This window comes from Trifolium pratense, linkage group LG7, assembly GCF_020283565.1.
Source record: "Trifolium pratense cultivar HEN17-A07 linkage group LG7, ARS_RC_1.1, whole genome shotgun sequence".
NCBI classification, from domain to species: domain Eukaryota; kingdom Viridiplantae; phylum Streptophyta; class Magnoliopsida; order Fabales; family Fabaceae; genus Trifolium; species Trifolium pratense.
In genome coordinates this window covers 37,239,041-37,262,522 of record NC_060065.1, presented here as the reverse complement: position 1 = coordinate 37,262,522, position 23,482 = coordinate 37,239,041, and the positions used below count along the sequence as shown (strand labels likewise).

The 23,482-nt window shown below is 30.6% G+C and overlaps 4 protein-coding genes across 4 annotated transcripts; 2 read left to right on the top strand and 2 right to left on the bottom strand.

Annotated features, from left to right (window-relative positions):
• Nucleotides 1–3,034, top strand: LOC123898513 (WUSCHEL-related homeobox 9-like). Its single transcript, XM_045949491.1, has 4 exons — nucleotides 1–354; nucleotides 683–1,558; nucleotides 2,205–2,412; nucleotides 2,672–3,034. Coding segments are annotated over exons 1-4 (1,215 nt in total). The 5' UTR covers nucleotides 1–224; the 3' UTR covers nucleotides 2,673–3,034.
• A 5,197-nt stretch (nucleotides 3,035–8,231) lies between these two features.
• LOC123899391 (1-(5-phosphoribosyl)-5-[(5-phosphoribosylamino)methylideneamino] imidazole-4-carboxamide isomerase, chloroplastic) lies at nucleotides 8,232–13,426 on the bottom strand. The gene is made up of 8 exons (XM_045950502.1): nucleotides 13,066–13,426; nucleotides 12,925–12,983; nucleotides 11,928–12,138; nucleotides 10,225–10,310; nucleotides 9,571–9,672; nucleotides 9,142–9,275; nucleotides 9,014–9,062; nucleotides 8,232–8,542 (listed from the first exon to the last, which is right to left on the bottom strand). The coding sequence occupies exons 1-8, from the start codon at nucleotides 13,241–13,243 to the stop codon at nucleotides 8,366–8,368; spliced, it is 996 nt and encodes a 331-aa protein (XP_045806458.1). The 5' UTR covers nucleotides 13,244–13,426; the 3' UTR covers nucleotides 8,232–8,365.
• Nucleotides 13,427–16,010: 2,584 nt separating this feature from the next.
• On the top strand, nucleotides 16,011–16,968 carry LOC123897884 (pathogenesis-related genes transcriptional activator PTI5-like). Its single transcript, XM_045948686.1, has one exon. It carries the CDS (start codon nucleotides 16,163–16,165, stop codon nucleotides 16,667–16,669), a length of 507 nt encoding a protein of 168 aa, XP_045804642.1. The 5' UTR covers nucleotides 16,011–16,162; the 3' UTR covers nucleotides 16,670–16,968.
• A 1,008-nt stretch (nucleotides 16,969–17,976) lies between these two features.
• Nucleotides 17,977–19,138, bottom strand: LOC123899125 (ethylene-response factor C3). The gene has a single exon (XM_045950193.1). It carries the CDS (start codon nucleotides 19,089–19,091, stop codon nucleotides 18,255–18,257), a length of 837 nt encoding a protein of 278 aa, XP_045806149.1. The 5' UTR covers nucleotides 19,092–19,138; the 3' UTR covers nucleotides 17,977–18,254.
• Between the last annotated feature and the right edge of the window lie 4,344 nt (nucleotides 19,139–23,482).

Below are 23,482 nucleotides of genomic sequence, written 5' to 3'. Positions count from 1 at the left end.
AGGTGATTCCTGTTTCCTTTTACCTATTTTTATATATGTAAAAAATAATTTATTTTCATTTTAATATGAGTATGAGAATAATATTAACTTTATACTAATGAATTATTGTTGTTATTATTATTGTTGCAGCTAGAGGCTATATAAGAAAGTTGTGTTAGTTCTGTGTGTTCCAGAAAGCAAGAAAGAAAACTTCTAGATTTTTTTTCAACATCATCATCATCATCATGGCTTCATCTAACAGACACTGGCCAAGTATGTTTAAGTCTAAGCCCTGCAACACTCATCACCAATGGCAACATGACATCAACTCTTCTCTAATCTCTTCTTCTGCTTGTCACAGAACTCCTTACTCAGGTAAATTCATCTCATCATTTTCAAATTTCACCAATATCACTCTTTTGTCTTTTCTGTCTCATATATAAACAAAAATTTCTTCAGATAAACCTAATGTATCTGGTCTAAATTTTGGACAAAATATACATCAATTTTATTTAACAAAATTTTGTTTATATTTGAGACCGGAATATATCTTCAACATCCTAGTTTCATAACATTGAATACTGAACGAGAAAATACTAACATTAACAACTGATACGAAAGTTTGACCTGAATGAATTTTTGTGTACATAAAATATAGGTAGAGATTTTTATGGATTTTTTTTATTTTTTTTTTGAAATATAGGTGAGGAAAGAAGTGCTGAACCAAAACCGAGGTGGAATCCGAAACCGGAACAAATCCGGATACTTGAAGCTATCTTCAACTCTGGCATGGTGAATCCACCAAGAGAGGAAATAAGGAAAATCAGAGCACAGTTACAAGAATATGGACAAGTTGGTGATGCTAATGTTTTTTATTGGTTTCAAAACAGAAAATCAAGAAGCAAACATAAGCTTCGTCATCTTCAAAACCAGAACTCAAAAAACCAGAACCAGAACCAAAACCAGAACCTGCAGAATCAGGAACATCATGCACCACAACAAAACTCTGTTTCATCACTTTCTCAAATCACTACTGCACCTTCATCTTCATCTTCTTCCTCTGAGAAATCACCACCAAAAGAATTAATACCTTCTAAGGTATTTTCTCTTGGTTTCACTAACATCAATGATGTTGTGCCTAATTCTCCAACTGCTTCTGTGAATCAGAACTATTTTCATCCTCAAAATGAAACCAATCTTCTTCCAACACCACAAGTAACTGCACCTACTGAAACTTTCTTCTTCCCAATGCAAAATCATGTACTACCTGTTACTAATAATGTTACATCACAATCACAAGGGTTTTGTTTCTCTGAACTTTCTAATATGGTTCATCATCAGCCACAACAAAACAACACTGCTCATTGCACTGCTGGTATTCTTCTTAGTGAGATCATGAACAACCATGGTGCTACTAATTCCTCAAAGAAAGAACAAGTTCATCATGACAAGAATGTTAAGATAATGCACCAAACCCCACATTTTAACTTCTGTTTTGCACCCTCAACTACTACTGTTGCACCTCCCACCACTTCCTCCACCATCACTGTTCCATCCCCTATCATTTCTCAACTTCAAGGTAATTAATTAATTACATAGTATTTATTTACTTCATCACATAATATCACAAAAGTTAAAATAATGACAAAAATTAGAGACAAGAAAAAAAAAATTGTCCCCAAATTATTTCGTTTATGTTTGGTATTACTTTGCTTATCACGGTGATCCACCATGATTTTTTAAAAGTTACACTCTGTGATTTTGTACAGTTTCTACAAAATAACGATGAATCATTGTGATTTTGACATATTCACTGTAATACTAAACAGACAAGGTGTCTCTTGAACTACAAATTTCACATCTTTTCGTCTCTAAATTTTCGTTGCTATTTTAAGAATTGTTTTTTTGCTCTATTAACAAATGTTGTAACTGCAAGAGCAAATTAAAACACAAGATCTTGATTAGTATATTTATTTATTTTTCATTTATATCCTTGTTAAATTTACACCGCCTATAGAACCTAAGAACATAGTTTTTGAGATAAAAATGGTAATGTATGTAAGAGTAATGTGAATAGGAGGTGGCTAATTAGTGTACCATATTTTTTGGGTCACGTGTGCATGGCTTTATTGGCTTAAATATAGGCTTTAGTATTTATTTGACTTTTGGTAACTATAGTTAAGGTTGTAGTATATGATAAATTTAAATGATTGAGTGTATCTTAGGCATTGGAGAAGTTGGTGTTGCTGCAAAATCAATGGTGTTCATCAATGATGTGGCATTTGAGGTTGCATCTGGACCTTTCAATGTTCGTCAAGCATTTGGTGATGATGCTATTCTCATCAATTCAACTGGTCAACCTGTTTTAACAAACCAATGGGGTGTCACTCTTCATTCACTTCAACATGGTGCATGTTATTATGTTGTTATCTGGTAAGCACGTAAACATACATTATTTTTATATATATATTTTTAGTGATAATCTCATATCAATTAAATTAAGTTTGTCTACTCAAAAGATCGTTTTGATAAGATGACAAATATTTTTTCGATCTTAACTAAGGTCTCAGATTCAATCGCAAATTTGGGTATGCAGTTTTTACAAAACTCAATGATTTAGTTTTTGCAGTTGCGTGTATAGAAATCCAATCATATAACTTTTTTTTTTGTTTGTTTTGTTTTTATTTTGCAGATCATATAGGAAAAGAGTAAGAGAAGGAGAATGAGTGGATGAGATATTATTAATGTTGTTTTATTATTATTGTTGTTGGTGGTGTCTATTTTGATGACTTTATGGTTTGTTCTTTTTGTTATCTTTTGTGACCGTACTTGTGTTATGCTATTAGGGTTATAATAGGGGTTTGTGGAAACTGCTCATGAGAATGACTTTGATCAGATGGATCTCTATTTATTTATGCTGTTCCAAAGTATGGATATCATCATCACTTTGTTGACCTAAATATGTAACTTTTATTTTCTTTTTTATTAGTTTCAAGTGAACTATGTTTGTTACTTTATAGTATAATTTCAAATTATATGATATGGGAGTTTATTAGTTATGGGTACATGTGTTTCTATTACTATTGTATTATTTTTGCCATTCGAAAAAGATTATTGCTATAAGTTGAAATGTAATTAATGTATTGGTTGCTTCTAATATGGATTTAAAAAAAGTCTCTCAAAATTAACACTCACTATTTTTATTAAAATATCACATCTATTAACCTTTTTTTATTTACAAAATCATTTTTTTAAATTAAAAATGGTGAAGATTCACCTTTAAACTTTTTTTTAAGTTCATATTAGAAGCACTTAAACTATTGAGATGAGTAAATAAGTAGCAATATATATTCACATTCAATTGTTTCACTACCATTACACCATATATGGTGAAAAGGGGTGAATTTCAAAGAAGTATATATATGGTGATTGTGATGTAGGAAAATATGTGAATAAAATGGTATTAATTTGAGTGCTAAGTGTATGATGCACTATAGTAAGATGTTGTATTATGCATTTTTTTTTTTATAACGAAAATTTAGAGTGAGGGGAGGTGCTTCAATCCAAGATAGGGAAGATTTTGAAGCTCTTAAAGCATTAACAAAAGTACTTATATTTATCGCCCTTCAAGAGTACTAGTAGGACTCAAATTTAGGACCTTTTAAATTTAAGATTTATCTTTTTATCACTAGATTAAATCTTTAGAATTACTGTATCATATATTGTTTTTCTTCTTTGGATCAATTAAGTTTCATATATCTTGATTTAATGGTAGAAACAAAATTGTGTATGGTACAACACTTATTTTACTTTTTTGAACGATAGCACATACTTCATTTGTTAATTAGTGAAGTGTAGTTGGGAATGCTCCAATTAATCCATGGTATGGAAATTTTATAATAAAAAAAGGAAGATGACTTTACAAGTTAAGCAATAATAAGTTGAAGAAAAAATACTTAAAAGAAATGAAGTAATAACAAAATATTTAATTTGTCCCTGAGCGTAGTTCAATTGATAAGAACATTGCATTATATATTTAAGAATCAGTGTTCGAATTCTGTACACTCCACTAATATATGTACTACAAGTTAACATTTCATTTTGTAGACTAAGCTACAAGTAACATTGAATCTCACCCAATTAACAGTAAAATTTGGATTTTAAACCTAATTAAAGCATAAAATCTAATAATATGGACATAACATGTTGAACTAGGTCTTACTAAGAAATTGAATGTGTTATTGTTTGATCAAAAAAAGGTTTGAAACAGTGAGTGTATGGCATTTAAAAGCGTATGTTGTTAAGAAAAATCAGAAAGGTCTGACCAGAAACGGAATGGCACCAACGTTATGATAGAAACAGACAAAACTTGTCTTTCATATGAGGAAATATGTATTCACTTCACAAAACAACACACTGTTCCTTTCTAATAAAACCAAGAATAGGAGAGTGGTTAATTAGAGAGATATGTCACAACTCACAACACAACAATAACATCTTAGTAGGAGTACTAGCTATTAGAAGGAACAGTTACGGATTGGTTTACGTGTTGTTTTATAAAAACAGTGTTTTCAATCTCATGTTTTCATTTCATGATTTGACACTTTGATATGTCGAGCAAGAAGAGTTCAGTTTTTTTTTTTTTTTTTTACAAGAGTTCAGTTATTTTATCTCTAGTACAGTACTACACAATAAGTGAGTTAAAATTAGTAATACTATTTACAGATGTATTCATTTGACTATTTTCATGAGCTTAACTCAGTCGGAAAGAATATTGTATTTTATATGTAAAGGTCTTGGATTCCAGACACTTCATTTATCAATCATAAGAATGAAATTTTTAATCACTGATAAAAAAAAAATGTATTCATTTAACTAATTTTTGTTCGATGTTGAGTAAGGGCATCATAACCTTAGGCACATGGACTCAAATTTTGGATTTATTGATATTTAATTTCAAAACATTAAGTATTAGTTAATTCTGAAAAATAATAATATAAGTAATATATGTATTCATTTGTGTCAAGTGATGCATACAGTATATTTTTAGGTTCAAGAAGTCCCAGTTTTTAATATTAAAATAGGAGAACTATTTAGAATTAATCTACAAAGTTAATTTAGCTTCACTCACAGTAGTTTTTTTTTTTCTTTCTAAGTACTCTATTTGATTTTATATATGAGCAAATCTTTGATGAGCAAAACTCCAAAATAAAATATATTTAAGCAACATACAAATAAGTAAAAATAAATATTAAATAATTTAGTCACAACTTAATATTAATTAATATTTCATCTTTTAATTTTTTTAAATTTATGTATATGTGTCCAATATATTTTATTTGGTGTTGTGTCTAGACAAGAATTGTTCCTTATATATAAAAGAAAATTAGATAAACAAAAAATTATTATTGTATTTGAAAAAAAAACAAAATAATCACTTTTTTTTTACCCAATTTTCTATTATTTGGTGTTTGTGCTATGTCACACCCAAACATACTTTTTAATTTCCTCTCCTATCTTTTATGCTAGTATATCATAATGTCACACCCCAAACATCCATCAACTTTCTTTCTTTCTGCATGAACCATCACCAAATATATATAATCATGACCACGAAGAATAAAACCGATTGTTGCTTACTTCAATCTTGAAATTGCAAACTCATATATGATGTGAATGGTATTTTCCTCTCTTCTTTCATTTGTTTAGTTGATAGATGGATGGAATTGGAGAGGAGAAAGTTTGGTCGATCAGGGAATAAAAAGTATGTATGTCTGTCTGTCTAGTCATTACTACTTTTTTATGGTCACAATTCATTGGAGTAAGCTAGCTAGATTCTGGTGTTCATCATTTATCACTCACTTCATAGGATGATTTAAACAATTCATAGGTTCATTTTCAATCTACTTAAAACTTCAATATTTTTTTAAAAAAATTTCATCCATCATCAATTTAACAAAAACAAGAAATAAAAAAAATTATATAAAAAAAATGTAAATAGTAAAATTTAAAATAAAATAATTTAAATTAAATAAGTAACTTAATTATTAATAATTTGAATAAAGATTGATGGAAGTGGTGCTAGAGGTGGCCAGTGTTGATGGTCAAAGATGGTGGTCGATAGTGTCTGATAGTGGCTTGAGGCGATGGTCGAAGACGGAGGGCGATAGAAGACTATGGGACTAGGTTATTTATTTTTAAATGGGAAATTTTATTTTTATTGTTATAAACAAATTTTATAAAGAAAAATTTTGTGATATTATTTGAGGTAATTAATATATTGGATTTGAAATAAAAATTGAATGATAAAGGTTCCAAGTTTAACTCTCATGAGCTTTAATTGTTTGGGTTTTATCTTTTTTTTTTTAAGGAAGCTAAAAAAGAAAACTATAAAAAGAGAAACTATTCACGAAGTAAGAATGTTTTCATTGCGTCATTTCTAAGAAGATCACGGATGTCTTTTAGGGAAGAAGCATGAGTAAAGTAGTCGGCATCTGAGGAGACTCCAAATTTAACGAAAAAATCTAAGATTCCCTCTTTTTTGTACAAAAAAATAAAAGAAATTAAATAAATCATTTATATAATCTAAATTAAGAAATTGATTGATTCGACTCAAACCATTGTTTAGTTTTTTATTGGGTGAATAGATTGGATGAAATGAATAAGTGATTGATTAGATGTGGATTAAGAGAATTTTTTCCATCTAAAAGGTGTGTTTGATTTGATGGAAAGAAAAACACGAAAATCAATGAATTAATTTAGACGAGGGTCTATTTCAAATTCATTCATTTATTTTTTGTATTTTTCTTTTTTTCTTTTTTCTTTCCCTCAAACCAAAATTTAGTTAGAGTTCTAGAAGTCGAAGTTTATTTTCTATAATTTGAATTGAGAAAAAATTATTTGAATCCATATATATCCCCTGACATTTATTTATTTTTTAAAATTTTACGTAACATCTGACAAATAATAAGTTAATGAATGCACATACAAAAATAATTCGAACTACAGTAAAATTCAAATATTTTGATATATTTTTTAAGTTGTGAAATAATTTTAAGGTTAGCAATCAAAATAATATAAATATGAAACAAGCATGGATGAATCTATCGCAAGAGACTAAACTATCAAAATGCAGCGAATTAAAATTTGAATCTCACCCTTTTGCCTTTATTTTATTCCCCCATTCCCTTGACCAACTTCTCAATCAACTCACTCAAGCTCTAGCTTGTATTTATGTCTACAAAAACTTAGATTCTACACATTAACTAATAAAAAGACACTGGCGTCGAAGGTTGGTTTTCTTAGTTTTTATTGGGAAAACCCGTCTTTTGCTGGGAAAGAAAAAAACTTAAAGAATGCCATTCATGTCATATAAGCTAATTTTGTAAGAATAAGTTCGTCTCAATGCAAATCTACAAGTTCTTACACCATAAAGTTGGCATGCAAAGGCGGCAATTGACATATAAAAGTTCTTAGATGAAAATTTTCAAATAAGTTTGATTTTTTTTTTAAAGTTTAGTAGCGGAATTCACACATTAACCGCAGAGAATAAGGATATTGTGGATTTAAACTCGCACCCCAACACATCATATGTCTCCGCAGTCTTTTATCACATGAGTTGTACTTACAATTGTTTCATGAATAACAAAAATCTTATTGATGTGAGACATCAAAAATCAATGTCTCAGTTAGGGAGGAAGAATAAGATGTGAAAATAACATCATCATCAGTCATCAAAAGGTAGATTAGAACACCTGTAGGCACTTACCTTTGTACAAAGAAAAAAGGTCAGATCTACCTAAGGAAAATCCAAATTGCAACTTTGTAGAAAACTGTGAAATAATTTATCATCAGAAATATGATATGAGGGCTTACTGATAATGCATTTAATCAAAATAAGAATATTGTGCATAAGAGGTTGTAGTGCTTGATTATTGGTTGGAGGAGGTGCATGACTAACATTCCATGATTCTGGATAGCCAAAAGAATTATGTTGTGACAGGTTGAGGGACAAAGTTTAGGTCAAACCTATGGTAAAGGTTGTGGGCATCATGACCATACTGGTTGCATAATCGATAAGCAGGGTCACGACTAATGCCACAACCACAACGGCACAACCACAATGTCCTCTTCCTTTCGAACTGAGAAGAACAAAATCTACATGCGTTGCCTTACACAGTTACATGTGCAACACAAAGATTAAGCATAGTAGCAGATGGTGATTATGTGAGAATCTCTTGACAAGTTAATTATTGAGGCAAATTCTGGAAACAGAGATTACTAGAAAAATCACCGGATTCATGGTTACGCGAAGAGAAATAATAAAACAAATCCCTGCTCAGAGCTCACCTAGGCCATGCCCCCAACAAATCTCAACAATTCTTACTTAAGCGACAAAGACTTTTTGCTGGTTATGCCAAGCTACAACATCTTTATAAGCCAAGTTCCCCCCGAAAATGTCCAAAGCACTGCCTACAGTAACATCCACGTTATCCATTCCAGCAGTTTTTATCCTCTCTAAATCATTCATTACAGTCACACCACCAGCATACGTCACAGGAATCTGACAAATAAAAATGTATCAGTTATATGCACATGCACATTCGCATGATTTCCAAATAGAAATGTAGTGGAAATCAGTTTTATGACTTAAGTTATTAACTGTTAGTAAACATTCCATAGCCATAATCATTCAAACAGTAAAACATTATTTTCTTATATTTACTACACAACAGAAATGCAATATAAGCATCATTAAATAAGGATCCATCATTACCGACACACACACACACACACACACACACACAAAGGGCTGTTCAAATACTCCAACTAGCTCCCACCCCCCAAAAAAATACACAAAATCCTCTAAGGCATACCTTCAATGGTTAATTTATCACATACGAGACATATCTCAAATACTCAAACCTTCCGCCCAAAAAAAAAACCTCCGCTTATTCTGATATTCAGGAAATTTGAAAACTTTGTGCAACTTATAAGTTAACAGTTGAAAATAAAATCAAGGTCAGCTACTAACCGGTGAATGCTTGCCAAGCAAAGCCACGAGCTCTTCATCAATTCCCAACCTACAAGGAGCAATCATTCATCATCAGAATCTCGGTCTTTGTATACAATTATATTTAGACATTAAGAGTTGTTACTTACTTCTTTCCTTCAACATCAACACCATGAACCAGAAACTCATCAGCAAAGTTGGCAAGAAACTGCATTACTTCGGCATCAAGTGACACATCGCTGAACTTCTGCCATCTATCGGTGACAATTGCATATTTACCTTCCTGAGCACTGGAAACCATAAGTGCTTAAAAAGAAATGTCCCATTAAATGATCAAATGCATTTAAGTATTAGGACCCTTAAGAACATAAAATTGTTTCGTTAACATGTGTATCAAATTATGATCAGATGAAATTATTCCTAGATTACTGATTACTCGCTGCAAAAGATATTGCATAGCAGCCCTTTTGAGAATTTGAATGCTTAGCCTGATATTTAAATCATCTATCTAGTTTCTTCATGCGAAACCTTTTTCTTGAATGCAATTTACCTACGAATATAAAGAGAACCATTTGTACCTTTCTTCTGCAACTGAGATCCAACACAAGCCTCTCTTTTCCAACGATCCGAACAAGATCTTTTAGCCTTTCAAGATCCATTTGTCCATTGTTGAATACATACTGTTAAGATTGAATCAATAAATACATAGATAGAACGACTTCCTATTAACAAATACCACATTTTCAAATAATGTAATCAATAGGTTGTGTAGATACTGATCATGATTGGAGACCCCGTGCAAATTTTAATGTGCTTTTTTTTCCACTTATCAATTAACAAAGTCTAGGTTTAAAATAAAATTAATGAAATAAAAAACTCGGGGAAACTGTTCTTCATAGTGCAGTATATATATCTTCAAAGAAGGTTTGAGTAGAAAGACCTGTGAATCTATACTTATGAGAAGATTTGATCCAGCTAGTATTGAGAAAGAATAGAAGAGAACAATGTGAATATTATTGATAAAAGCATCTCAATCAATGTGAAATTGATTCAAGAGTGCCCTCAACTCTCCTAGTTCTGACTTATTTTCTGGTTCCTCTAATTCACTTCTCTGTCCCATTTTATAACACATCATGTTCTAACCCCTTCAACCAACTAAGGCTAGCTAACTAACTATGATCACCTATCATAAAAGTTGAATAACACAGAAGGAGAGAAGATATATAACTTACCGATGTCACAATGACATGACTTGCTCCTTCCTCGATGTAACTCAAACAATTGTCAGAATTTATTCCCCCTCCAACTTGCAGACCACCTGAATTTTACCATTCATCCACAATAAGTTTAGACGAGGAATATTTTTAAAGTTTTAAATATGTCAACCATGAAAATCAAAGGCAATGCAAAATAACTTGAAGGCATTCTCCCATGTTGTATTGACAAATATAGGCATGAATTCAAGGCATTTTCAAGGTTAACTTCTATACAAAGTCCAATATCATTAAAAGGTCCCTAGCCCATAAAAACACCCGATAAAAAGTTATGTAATTTGACATTTGCAAAGGTTAATTTTTTTCTTTTAGTTTGTAGTTCAATTTTGATGCATGGTCACCGGTCACTCTACCATGACACAAAGGTGCCATACCCATCTTATTAAGATTTATAGTAACTAAATTTTTACTTCTAGTACAAGCTTTTAACCGTTCGTTGCATATGTTACACCATATGATTAACTAAAAGTGCAAGACTTCGTAGATGGTAAGTAGGTCAAAAGGGTCCGTATATCTTGGACCTGTAAATTGATTTGTCCATCTTGGACCAATCTATTTCTGTACATAGATTTATTATATTTATATTTCAACGGCTGATATTCAAAGTTGGAAACTTGCAAGTGACTTTGTACTAGTACACGGGCTTATGTGAACATGGGCATAGGTGATTGTTGTCATTTTTTTTCTTTGTCTTCTTTTTCATTTCTGTTGTCTTCTACATCTACCATATGTCTACGACAACTTCAACTTTCATGGCAATTAACATTGGCAAAGCCAGCGACATACATATAAATCTATTATCAGAGTCAGATTTCTGCAAGGCTCATAATGGAAACGCCTTTTTTAGATAAATCTGTTGATCTAAAATTTCTCTAAAATTGAATGATGATTATAAAAATTGTTATGGGGCTTCATTTTGTTACTGAATCACGAACAACAACATGTAAAATTGTTGTGTTTCATAGGCTATAATGAGAAAATGACTCGGGTCTTGTGCGGGTCATTCTCGACCCAGTTTATGCAAACGGGTTGAGAAGACAAACTTCTACAGCAACACCCAAATGGTTTATGCGAACATGAAATATGTTAAAGATATTAAATCAAGTTATTAGAAACATCAACCACTATTTTGTATGCAAGTTATTAGAAAAAATCAAGATATTAATTAAAAATTATATAATAGTGATTGAACGGTGGTGGTTGGTATGTGAATGAAGAAAAATGAATAATTACGGTGCATTCAAATATTTTTGGGAAAGAAACATAAAAAAAAAAAGAGGGATTCCTGAATTCGTGAACAATTATAGCATCACTGGGGTAAGTAAACATCATGTTCATCTTTCTTTCTCTGTTTGTAATAATTTTAGCTATACTAGTATGTTGCCGTTCACAAAGTGTGATGGAATCTTTTGACCGGAAGTAACCTATTATAATAGGTCAATTCCATTGGTCCAATATGAACCAAAAGATGTTTTTGTCCAGGCTAAACGGAACCAGGTCAAAATCATCATTCTTTTGTAGACTTCTAGTGGCATTTGTTAAAATTGAAAACCATGAAAACAATCAATACCACCTTCCACCCACCCTCGCATTCTAGAATAAATAAGTACTACCAAACATGAAACAGAAAAGGTGCAAATGGAGTCATCAAAATAGAATACCAGGATAAGCATGCAATGCCTCAAGAGAAGCAGCTCTACTCAAAGGATCAGCACCAAGCATGATAACATGACCACCTTTGAGTCCATCTTGTTTGTAAAGAGTTGCATACTCGGCTGCTGACTTATCAGACTCAAAATTAGTGATTGGATCTGACCCATCATCCCCTTTCAAATCTTTAAGGGTTGACCCAACAATTTGTTTCACTTTCCCCTGCAATAAACACAATGAACCTCATCTTCAAATGCCATCCCTCCAAAATCCCACAAATAAAAACCGCTCCTTTTTGTCATAAATTGGCAAGCACTAAGGCCCTATTTGCATAAACAGCTTATTTACAATTTATAGCACAAGCACTTATCATGATAAACACTTATGTACAAGCTTACATAAGTTATTTCTATAGCAAATAATAGAATAAAGTTTAGTTTTTTTTCGTATATGCTATAAGCTGTTTTCATAAGATATCTTGAAGAACTTATGAAAATAAGCTGAAAAAAGCTTATGAAAATTGTCATAAACAGTTTTTATAAGTTCTCCCAAATAGTCTCACAAAAACCTATGCTAGTAGATAAACTCAAATAAGTCAATTCAAACAAACCCTAAATCTTGATTATTAAAAAATGTAATGTAATATAAAGGGTTAGTTTTGAAATCACTTTCCTCTGCAATAAACACAATGAACCTTAGCTGCAAATTACATTCCCACAAAACCCCCAGAAATAAAAATAGCTCCTTTTTTCATAAATTAAACAACCACTAAATCCTGATTATTAAAAATGTAATGTAGTATTAAGGGTTAGTTTTGAAATCACTTTCCCCTGCAATAAACACAATGAACCTCAACTGCAAATTACATTCCCACAAAACCCCACAAATAAAAATCGCTCCTTTTTGTAATAAATTAGCAAAAACTAAATTCTGATTATTAAAAATGTGAATGTAGTATAAAGGGTTAATTTTAAAATTGAAAAAAAAAAGACGGTGTGAGTACGTTACCTTGTGTATATCGATGCAGGGACGGAATTGAACAGAGCATTGAATTGAAGTTGATTTTCCTGTTGAGTAGAAAAAGATTGTTAGAAAATTAACATGAGATAAAGAGAAGAGAATAGAGTGAGAGAGAGAGAGAGAAGTTACTGGAAGATGAAGAGAGTGGAGGGTTGAAGGTAAGGAAAGAGAGGTGATTGGGGTTTAGGATTGGAGAAGATGCGAAGGCAGGAATGGAAGGAGTAGAAGCGAGATTGCGCATCGAGTGACTGATACGAAGGGGGAAGGGTTCAGTGAAGTGCAGTAGCAGTGAAGTGAAGACCAGCATTCACATAAGTGATTTGCTTATTTTTTGTTTACTACGAGTATCCCAGCCGTCTAATATGATCTGGGAATCGGTTTTGACATAAAGTGGTTTTTGTCTTTCTCAATTATAGTTGCCGGAATCGAATCGTATTCCTTTCTATCATGGTTTCCACCCCTCCTGTTATAGTTACGGAAATCGAATCGTACTCCTTCCTATCAAGTCCAACACCAAATATCAGTGCATCAACTAACCATAGATTTGGTTTTTTTTTTTTTTACACAATATAAATTATTTGCTAATGTTATTTGGATTGTAATTTAATACTGTTGGTTTAATTAGTCCCTTGATTAGTCCATAACTATTTCAAAAACAGTTAGTCAGTTTGTTCTTGCACAAGGTAGTAATATTCATCATTTTCCTTCCATTCTTCTTCATCTTCGTCAACTTAAACCCATAAATTATTTTGATATTTTTAAACTTTAATTTCATCCTCTTTTAAAACTCAACTCAACTTTTTTGTCCCTCTATTTTAAAAATCAAAATTATTTTATGGTCATCCTCTTATTTTAATGATGTGACATCTCAATTGATGATGTGACATTGACATGATAAGGTTGACTAGAAGATGTTATTTTCCATGTCATTAATTTGATTTGAGTTTGGGGTTCCTGTCGTGTTAACTAGAAGAACAACAAATTAATATAACCAACTTTTGTACTGGTATGTTTTTTATAAGCAAAATTGAATTATACGTAAATGTATAATGTGTACTTAACTCTTATAATTTATACATTTAGATACTACGAATGCAAGTTAAAGGATTATTACATCAATCGATAGGGCTATAGGAAACATTTATCCTAACTATCTATAAACCAAAACCACCAAATAAACATAATTTGATCACAACATTACTAACAAATTCAGCGTTGCGCCCCTAAACATAATATTATTTTGACGCCATACACCACGTTGTAGGAAGCGAAATCAAATGTGTTAAAGGTTATTAGATTTATTTTAGGAGGTTCCTCGTCAAACTTTGAAGAATTTTTATCTCATTCAAACTCAACTTTGAATTGTTTTCATTTAAAAAGAAGAGAGACACATTGAATATTAAAATTATTACTACTTTCATATGATCAAAAGACATTCAACAGCAAATTTGATTTTGTCTTCCTCGATATTACTGATCTAACAAATAGAAATGTTCCCTTTTTCTATGGTCAAGAGTTTTTATTTTTTTGATAAAACTATTGTCAAGATTTCAAACCACGTGTGACTATTATTGTCTATTCTCATTTCGTTGAACACAAGACACAAACTCTTTATTTATAATATTTTCATTTTAATTTTATTCTTCGTGATTTTTTAGTCACGTATTAGCTAGTTAATACTTATTTGTGTTTGATTTTACCTTTTAGGACGATGTTTGTTTTTATCTCTCATTTTGGTAGTGTTCATTATTACATCTATTCAAATTTACGGGAGATTCAATAACTTTAACGTCGTTAATGTTGCAAATCTAGAGTCATAATTATTCTATGCATTTGAATTTGTTTTGTCACGTTTATTGGCTTAAGACTATTAATTGTATGCTATTAATTCGAATATTGTGAGTTTATTCGCAGATTCATAATTTTTAAATTTTAGCGAATTTAAATATGTAATAATTTTAATCAATATATTATATCAATTTGAATTAATATCGTTGTTTTTTTTATAAAAAAATATATATGCAATCTTTACTCTTTATTAAACAATTTCCTAATAAAACTTATTAGCATTTTTCTTTCCATTATAGAGAAAACTCTTTTGAGTTTTTAATAAGTTTATTCGGTGGGAAGTTAAGATTAAGATCAAAATTATAAGGTTGGGACCAAAATTACTACTAGGTAGAGAAAAAAAAATGTTGGAACTAAAATTATAATAAATAGGATAGGATAATTGAAGTTAAAACAAACAAGGATGGAAAAAAAATTACTATGAAAACAAATGAGAAATAGATGTCTTCATAATATTAACAAGGATGGAAACGTATTGTTTGGGAGAATCAAATTTAATTTTCAGTGAGAACAATTTTTTATTTTGGTAATTTTTACTTAGCTTGCTGTCAAACTATAGATTATCGAGATTTTTTTTGGGAATTAGAAAATTAGTATTAAAAAAATAAAAAGTCCAGTCAAGAAAATAAAAGTAAATGGGGATGAAAAGTCAAGAAGGAAGACTAATGCAAGACTTGTAGTAAGTGTGGAATGCTTTCAAATATCCAAATCGCTTACGTCAAACCCAACTATAGGAAGTATCCACGTGATGCCCCCAATGACGTCACTTGCCAGCTATATATCAGCCAACTAGATGCTGACTTGTCCCTTTCCTTTCATTTTGCCATATATTTTTATAATAATTGCAAGATTACCCCTTCCAATCTTAATATATCTCTAATTTAATCCATCATTCTCTCTCATCTAAATTTTTTACTATTTTAATCGTTCATCTATCTTCCGAATGTGCAATGATTATCTCCGATGAGTTTCTCACTGTTAATCTTTATTTTCAATGTAATATTTTGTTCGAACTCAGTGTGGCTTCTCCTCACAGACTAACACTATGTAGTTGTTCCGAAAATAATCTATTTATAGTAAGTGCAAATATTTGGCTGATGAAGTGCAATAATGTAAATTAGAGGACAAGTGATGGCAAGTTGGCAACAATAAACATAATGGGAAAAAGAATTCAACTTTCTCCAAGTTCCATAAACTTTCCTCTAGTCCACATAATATTCCACGACCCTACATTTACCAATTTGCTCTGCCTCTAGAAACATGCAATGCAAAACAAAGTCTATAACCACTTGACACAATTTTCTCAATTTCCCATTCATTCCTTAAAACCAATCACACCACCAAAAAAACAGAGAAAAAACAGAGGAAAAACAGAGCAATGGTTTCATTTGCACAATCCCAACCAGAATTACCCTTAAACGAAAATGACTCACAAGACATGGTAATATACCAAGTCCTAAACGAAGCCAACAATCTAACCAACACATTTATGCAACAAAGGAACCACCATCAAGCTCTGAGTGGCTTAGAACCTACAAGGGCTATCACCAAGAAGCATTATAGAGGTGTAAGGCGTCGTCCGTGGGGTAAATATGCGGCGGAGATTCGTGACTCGGCTCGTCATGGAGCTAGAGTATGGCTTGGAACTTTTCAAACAGCTGAAGAAGCTGCTATGGCTTATGATAGAGCTGCTTTCAAAATGAGAGGTTCAAAAGCTTTGCTTAATTTTCCAGCTGAAATTGTTGCTGCAGCAGCTTCTATGCAAATGGAATTTTCAAATTCTAAGCTCAAGTTGAATAATAGTAATCATGATTCTGAATCAAGTGGTAGCAGCTGTTGTACCAATTCTAATTCCAAGGAGCAAGTAAAGAAAGAAAAAGATTAATTGAATGTGATACTGAGCTATGATATAATTATGTTGAAAAGTCTTTGATTTTTTTTTTTCTTGTTGTTTTGTTTAATGTTAATTGTGTCTAATGTCTATCATCATGTTCATGGGTGCTTCCCCTGTCTCTGTATATAAAGATAGGTTGGTGTTCTATAAATTATAGGGAAAAATTAAGCTTAGAATAGTATTGATGCAGTACTGCAGTAGTTTAAAGTTAATTTTAAATGTTTGGTTTACATTGAAGCCATGATGAAGGCTAAGGCTATAAAGTAAGAAATTGAATCCTTTTTGAAAAATGAATCCTCTAGTCAATTTGTCAACGCATTCACGCACTCGAGACATCAGTGATCGTCCGACCTTAATCAAATGGTTCAAATAAATATGAATTTATTTTTTTTCCATAATTAAAAAAACGAATTTAAATTTGAATTTAAATTGTCTGATCTTAATCTTGATCGAACCAACACCAATATCTTGAATGCTTGAAAGTTTGATTGCATTAAACCTTATGCCAATATTTGATTGTATTGAGAAAATTGAATGTTATTACTTTATTGGAATTGGATTAAATGCAGCAGTTTGACTGCATAGAGTCGTTGATTCAAAATTACTTGATTAAAATTGAATGATTACGATCTTAAGACAATTTTTTTCGAACTATCCGATCAAAATCGGATAACTTGAAACTTACTGACTAGATAATTGCACTATTTTTTCGAACGTACATAATCCAATTCCGTACTTTATTATCCAATAACCTAACATTCAAATTTATTACTGGATTACTTGTAAGAATTGTTGTCTATCCTATTTTTGTCCTTGTCAAACACATGTCTTGAAATTTGTTTCCTAATTTTGTATAATTTGACCAAACTTCTCTCTCAAATTTTAACTTGATGAGCAATATTTTTTGAAAAAACTTGATGAAGATTAAAAATATAGTCAAAAAAGGAATCAGAACACGCCTGCTCCTTAGTCCTTAACATATGGACAAAACTAATTTATAGTTAGGTTGGACTTGGACATAATCAATCCTAATTTTCTTCTACAGTATTACTTTTCTCACGTTGCTCCAATATGATTATGCATGTGTTTAATTATTCAAATACACAATACAAACAAATCCCTTACACATACATGATACATCAATAATATTGTCAAAGAAAACCTTCAATAATCTGTCCCTACACATAGATATATATTTTTTATAATCCTTTGTCTATATCTCCTTAATATATTAATAAAAAAAGAAAAAAGATAAATACAAAAATTAGAGGACATAAACCTAATCCAGTGATTCCATACAGGATTTCTACGACAACTTTATTTTTTAAACAAGTTTTATGAGTCATCACAATTTACATAATACTCCATAATTAAAGATTATGCAACAAATAATACCATGGCCACCAGTTTGTTCATAATCATTTTAAGGAAAACAATGAACCTATTAATTAGCTCTATACCAAACTATCAATTCAACAGTTTGATAATAAATACAACAAAATATATGCATAACAAATGAATTGCTATAATGTTTCTAGCAACTAAGACAAAACTAACAATGTAATTTTGTATTCTATTAAAAAGAAGACAATAAACTGTCCAAATAATCAATTCCTAAGTCCTGAAATACAAAAACATCATTTTCTAACATATCTTCCAACCCTGCCATCTTTTTTGTTGCAGGTTCTTCAACAAATTCTCCTCTTTCCCTTAATCCTCTCTTCTTAGAATCCAATAAACTTTCTCTCTTTGTATTTGCATTTGTGTTTGTAACTTTCTCAATTGGAAAATTTAGACATGCTTTTGAACCTCTAATTCTCAAAGCAGCTTTATCATAAGCTAAAGCAGCTTCTTCACCTGTATCAAATGTACCAAGCCAAACTCTTGCGCCTTTCTTCGACGAATCTCTTATCTCAGCTGCATATTTTCCCCATGGTCTTCTCCTTACACCTCTATAATGTTTTTCATCTGTTTTTTTCTCTTTTCTCAAACCACCTTCCACTTTTTTCTTTGACTTATCAACACTTTCAATTTCATTATTTTTGTTGCTATTGATATAATCTTCTATATTGCTTATTGAAGTACTAGTAGTAGGTAGAATAGTACTATCTAAAACTTGTTCCCAAAATTCAGCTCCCATTGATATCCATCTTCCTAAACTTGGCAATCTTTGAAGAATTTCCATCGAACCGTCTCTTTCGTCAAGAGTAGGCAAATCTTCCCATGTGTTAGAACATTCATTTTCATTTGTTCTTCTATCATTATTGCTTATAATCTTAGCCCATACATTCTCAAGAATTGACCCTTCGGAAGTTGCATCATGATTATTGAACTGAGTGCTCAGATGAGAATGTTTTGACGGCGAAGGTGAATTTGTCAGATTTGTACTATTATGAATGTGAATATTCTCCATGTTGATAAGTATAGTCACAAAAATTAAGATTTAGAGAAAAATATATCATGAGTGAAGTTATATATATATATATAAAGCTAGATATGAAGAACTATGAAGTGTGAAGGGTATATGACAGCTAAGGTTTTTCTTTAATGTGATTAAATGAATGAAAAAACAGGTTGGAAAATTGTGTATTAGTACATTGACCAGCTATGTTTATGGAGGATTTCATGATTTTTCAACACTAAGACATGTTTAAAAAGTGATTATGACATTATTTTATTGTTTAGCTATTGACTTATGTGCTTGTTCAATCATTTGGAAGTTTATCTTTCATGTAGATTTTGCATATTTTATGCGTTGAATTTGGAATACATTCCTCAAAATCAAATACATTGATTGATACATACAACATTATGAAGCAAGAGGGGCTTAAGGATTTGAAAGCTGGCAAGACTTTGTTGCTTTCTGTTGGTGTTTAGAGTCATCATTTTATAATTATGATTTATGAGTATAATATAAGATAACTAATTTAATGGTTACATTGTTCTTTTACACTGCTTTGGATTAGATTATTCAGCTCAATGCATGGTAATAGTCCTTGTAAGAAATCCATCCAGGGCATCATTTGATAATTACACAGAAATTACATAGAAAATAAAGGCTTGAATTACCTGCCGTAGAGAAAGCACGCAGTTTCATGCTGTTTCGAATTCGAATTTGGGCTGTCGATTTGTGATCAGACGTCTCATATTAAATACAAAAAAAAAACAGCACTAAAAAGATCTTATCCGTCTGCTCTTGATGCATTACTGCGTTGCGCAGTAACTGCACCAAATTCAATCCAAAAAATAACTTTGTCCATAAGATATTATCACAGTCGTGTAATCTTAACAAACAAAATTTAAATTTCTTTGATTACGGTTGTAAAATGATTATTAGTGTAACTTTAGTATATAATTTCTCTTTTTGCATTTTTTTTTCATAAAGATAAAATTACAAAGAGAATTAGCCAAAAAAGTAAGAGGCGAATGGAAAAAGTTAACTAATAGTATAGTAGTTGTTTTATTTCTTGGGATAATGATGACTTAACCAAATATTATTATTTAAAATCTTTGACCTTGGTGAAATTTCATGAGCCAAAAGAAATAATACATAATGCTGATTTTTTTCTTCTATTTTGATCCTTCTAGTTGATCTAACTCTTGATTCCTATCCATGGAATGACTATTTCTCCCTTATTGTTCTTGGAAATGGATTAGATGCGATCCATGATTGATGTAGTTAGTTGCAATTATCATCTTTGAACTGTCTGATTACACTCAGACGGTTTGATTATAAAACAAATATTTTTATTTTTATTTAGTATAAAATTTGAAATTGAAATCCAAATAGGTCAAATAGTAATAATCTTGTATTTTTTAAGCAAATCGTTAGAAGTTTGATCTTTGACTTTGACTAATGAAAAAAAATTCCGATTATACTCTACATATTCTTTGATGAAGCTAAACATATCGATAAACATTTCATACCTACAATACAACATAGAAAAATAAATACATGCATGCATTACGTGTCTAATTAAAAGGAATAACAATGCAACAATACCATGAACCCATTCCAAATGAAAACAATTTGGCGTGATATAATACACAAGTAGAATCATCAATTTCTTAGAGCTAAAGAAAGGGTTGATTAAGGAAGTGATGTACATTAGTATAAAGTTTATTATTATTCAGAAAAACAAGCCACACGGTTGGGCCTTTAATTAATTATTAAAAACATCAGAAGAGGCTTAGAATTGAAGTAAAATGGCAACGTGTGCTAATTGCGGCGCTGCGTCCGTCGTTAATTCTATGAACCAAAAAAATCATAGATTTGTGTGTGTGTTGGAAACTTGTGGCGTTGGTGAAACAAATCCAAATGGTAGAGTTCATCTTAATCTGCTTTATTATCATTGTTGAGGAATTAATAATAATTTGTTTCATAGCATTGACTTGGCTAATCCCTTGCTTGCTTTCACATCAAAATCTCAATGGAATAAGAGATTTTTTTTTCACACTCTATATTTTTCGCGCGGTTTTCTCAATTTCATTTTTATCTTTTTATTATTTAAGTAGAGAATGTTATAAAAAAAATGCTTTGTTGTATGAAATTTTAAAATTTTAAGGGTCTGTTATTTAAGTAGGGTATTTTGATAATTTTACAGAATGCCGAACGCGTGACAAAATTGGTAGGTGCAAAAATAAATTCTCAGGCAATAATGCTTCTTAATATATATAGTAGTGGGTATCGTCTTTTCATTTTGGGCCTTGGTAAAAGGGATCATGCTCCTCTAGGAGGATAGTTTCTCTTTAGGTCTCCTGTGTTTCTTTTTCACCCCTTGAATTTTCAATTTTGTCTTTGGAAAAAAATTTGGAACACAGAAACCGAAAATTTTCTAGTTCAAATTAAGGAAAAAAATTCGGGAAACAAAAATCAATTTTTTTTTCAAGGCAAAGAAAATTCTGTAAACAAAAACCAAATTTTTTTTCAAGGGCAAATTTGAAAATCCAACCTGTGAAAAAGAAATACGGGGACCTAAAGAGAAATTATCCTCTAATAGTAAGGGGTAATTTTTTTTCTTTCAAATAACTCATTATTTTCTTGTTTCAATTGTACAACTCTAAGAATTATAATAGATACCACAATTTCGCCTACATTTTAAAATTTCATTTAGATTCGAGTTTGAGTGTAAATACTAAGAAATTTACTAAAATTTTTAAAATAATAAAATTGAAAATTGAAGAGAAATACATGAAATTTTTTAATATATTCATTTGCTTCTTAAAAAAAATAAAAATAATATTATAAAAATCTTAAAACGTTACGGTATTTTTTTTTGACGGTTATGATATATTATTTGTGTTTTCATTATTTCATTAATTAAAATTTATAACATTTAAATTTTTAAATTGAAAGTAAAATTCTCAATTTTAGATTAAGTACAAAATTAAATTTTCCCCAATGAGTTGCATGCTCCCCAAAAGTATCTAGACACAGTTTACAACAAACATGACAAACTTCATCCTTAGAAAATAACGTGTTCATGAGGCGGTATCTGGATGATATAATTTTGTGATTGTTGGATTTCGATTTCCCTAAAGTCAGTTTTTTCTATATTTTTTATAGGTTAAAGCCTAAATGTATCCAAAGGTCTTTTAAGTTTCACGTTCGTAACAGTTACGTCTTTTAAGTTTCTGCCATTAAAAAAAGTCTTTTATGTTTCAAACTTATTGCACGGTTACCACTCATTTCAATTAATCTCCTTCGACATATGTGTTTTTTATCTTTAAAATATCCACATGGTAAAAGTCAACGTTAATGATTACAATGCAACAAGATAACTGGAAGAATAACGACGCAACAAGTTTTTGTATCAGAGGATAACTGGAAGGACAATGGTGTAACAAGTTAGAAACTTAAAAGTCTATTACTTAAGAAATTTAAAGACTTAACTGTTACATAAAAACTTAAAGAACATAATTGTTATAAATGCAAAATTTAAAAGACCCTACATGAATTTAACTTTTTTTTATATTTAGACAAAATAAATACACATACACATACAATATTTTCTCTTTTTGAATTTTTTTTTTACCAAATATATAAGAACTTAAAAAATTCAAATGTAGAAAACTCAAATCCTTGCGTTGCATTGGATATTTGATTCGCAGTTGGCTGAATGAATTAATGCAATTGTTTTGGTCAGACAATGCAATATGATGCGTTGATTAATATATGTGATGGGAGAATTTCACATAATGGAAGATACAATCATATCATCACATTGAGTTTTCCATGGGAACCTCAGATAACCCATGCTATCGATGGGAGTATTATTATGCTCATTGAAGTTGTTGTAGAATTTGTTATGCAATTATACTCCTATCTCAATGAATAAACTACATATAAATATAAATAGATATTAACGAGAACAAGATAAAAAAATATCACGTAAACTTATCAAATTTTAAAAATATGATAATTATTTAATTTACTAGGTTTGGTCTAATGGTACGAGGAGTTTAGAAAATATTCATGGGGTCCTAAGATCAATTTTCATTGACAAAATTGTAAACTAAAAAATATATGTTAATTTGATGTCGACAATCGTGAAGTAAACAACTACGAAATTACAAATAGATGACTACCGATAAGAATAATGTGTAATAGTGACGTCAATTTTTCTTATGATGACAATTCTATTCCTAAAATATGTCTAAATGAGATTCAAAAGATTGGTAGGCTGGATAATTCAATTGGCTGGATAATTATAAATATAAATAGATATTATTAATGAGAACAAGATAAAAAAAATTATCACGTAAACTTATCAACTTTTAAAAATATGATAATTATTTAATCTA

Bases quoted from the DNA above. Each gene is read 5' to 3' on its own strand.
- LOC123899391 (XM_045950502.1), bottom strand. From the start codon at position 13,243: ATGCTGGTCTTCACTTCACTGCTACTGCACTTCACTGAACCCTTCCCC. The intron at 9,276-9,570 runs GTACAAATGGTT...TCCAGTGCTCAG, and splicing joins ATCTCAGTTGCAGAAGAAAG to GAAGGTAAATATGCAATTGT. The intron at 9,063-9,141 runs GTAAGTAACAAC...TGCTCCTTGTAG, and splicing joins GTTGATGTTGAAGGAAAGAA to GTTGGGAATTGATGAAGAGC.
- LOC123899125 (XM_045950193.1), bottom strand. From the start codon at position 19,091: ATGGAGAATATTCACATTCATAATAGTACAAATCTGACAAATTCACCT.
- LOC123898513 (XM_045949491.1), top strand. From the start codon at position 225: ATGGCTTCATCTAACAGACACTGGCCAAGTATGTTTAAGTCTAAGCCC. The intron at 355-682 runs GTAAATTCATCT...TTTGAAATATAG, and splicing joins TCACAGAACTCCTTACTCAG to GTGAGGAAAGAAGTGCTGAA. The intron at 1,559-2,204 runs GTAATTAATTAA...AGTGTATCTTAG, and splicing joins TATCATTTCTCAACTTCAAG to GCATTGGAGAAGTTGGTGTT.
- LOC123897884 (XM_045948686.1), top strand. From the start codon at position 16,163: ATGGTTTCATTTGCACAATCCCAACCAGAATTACCCTTAAACGAAAAT.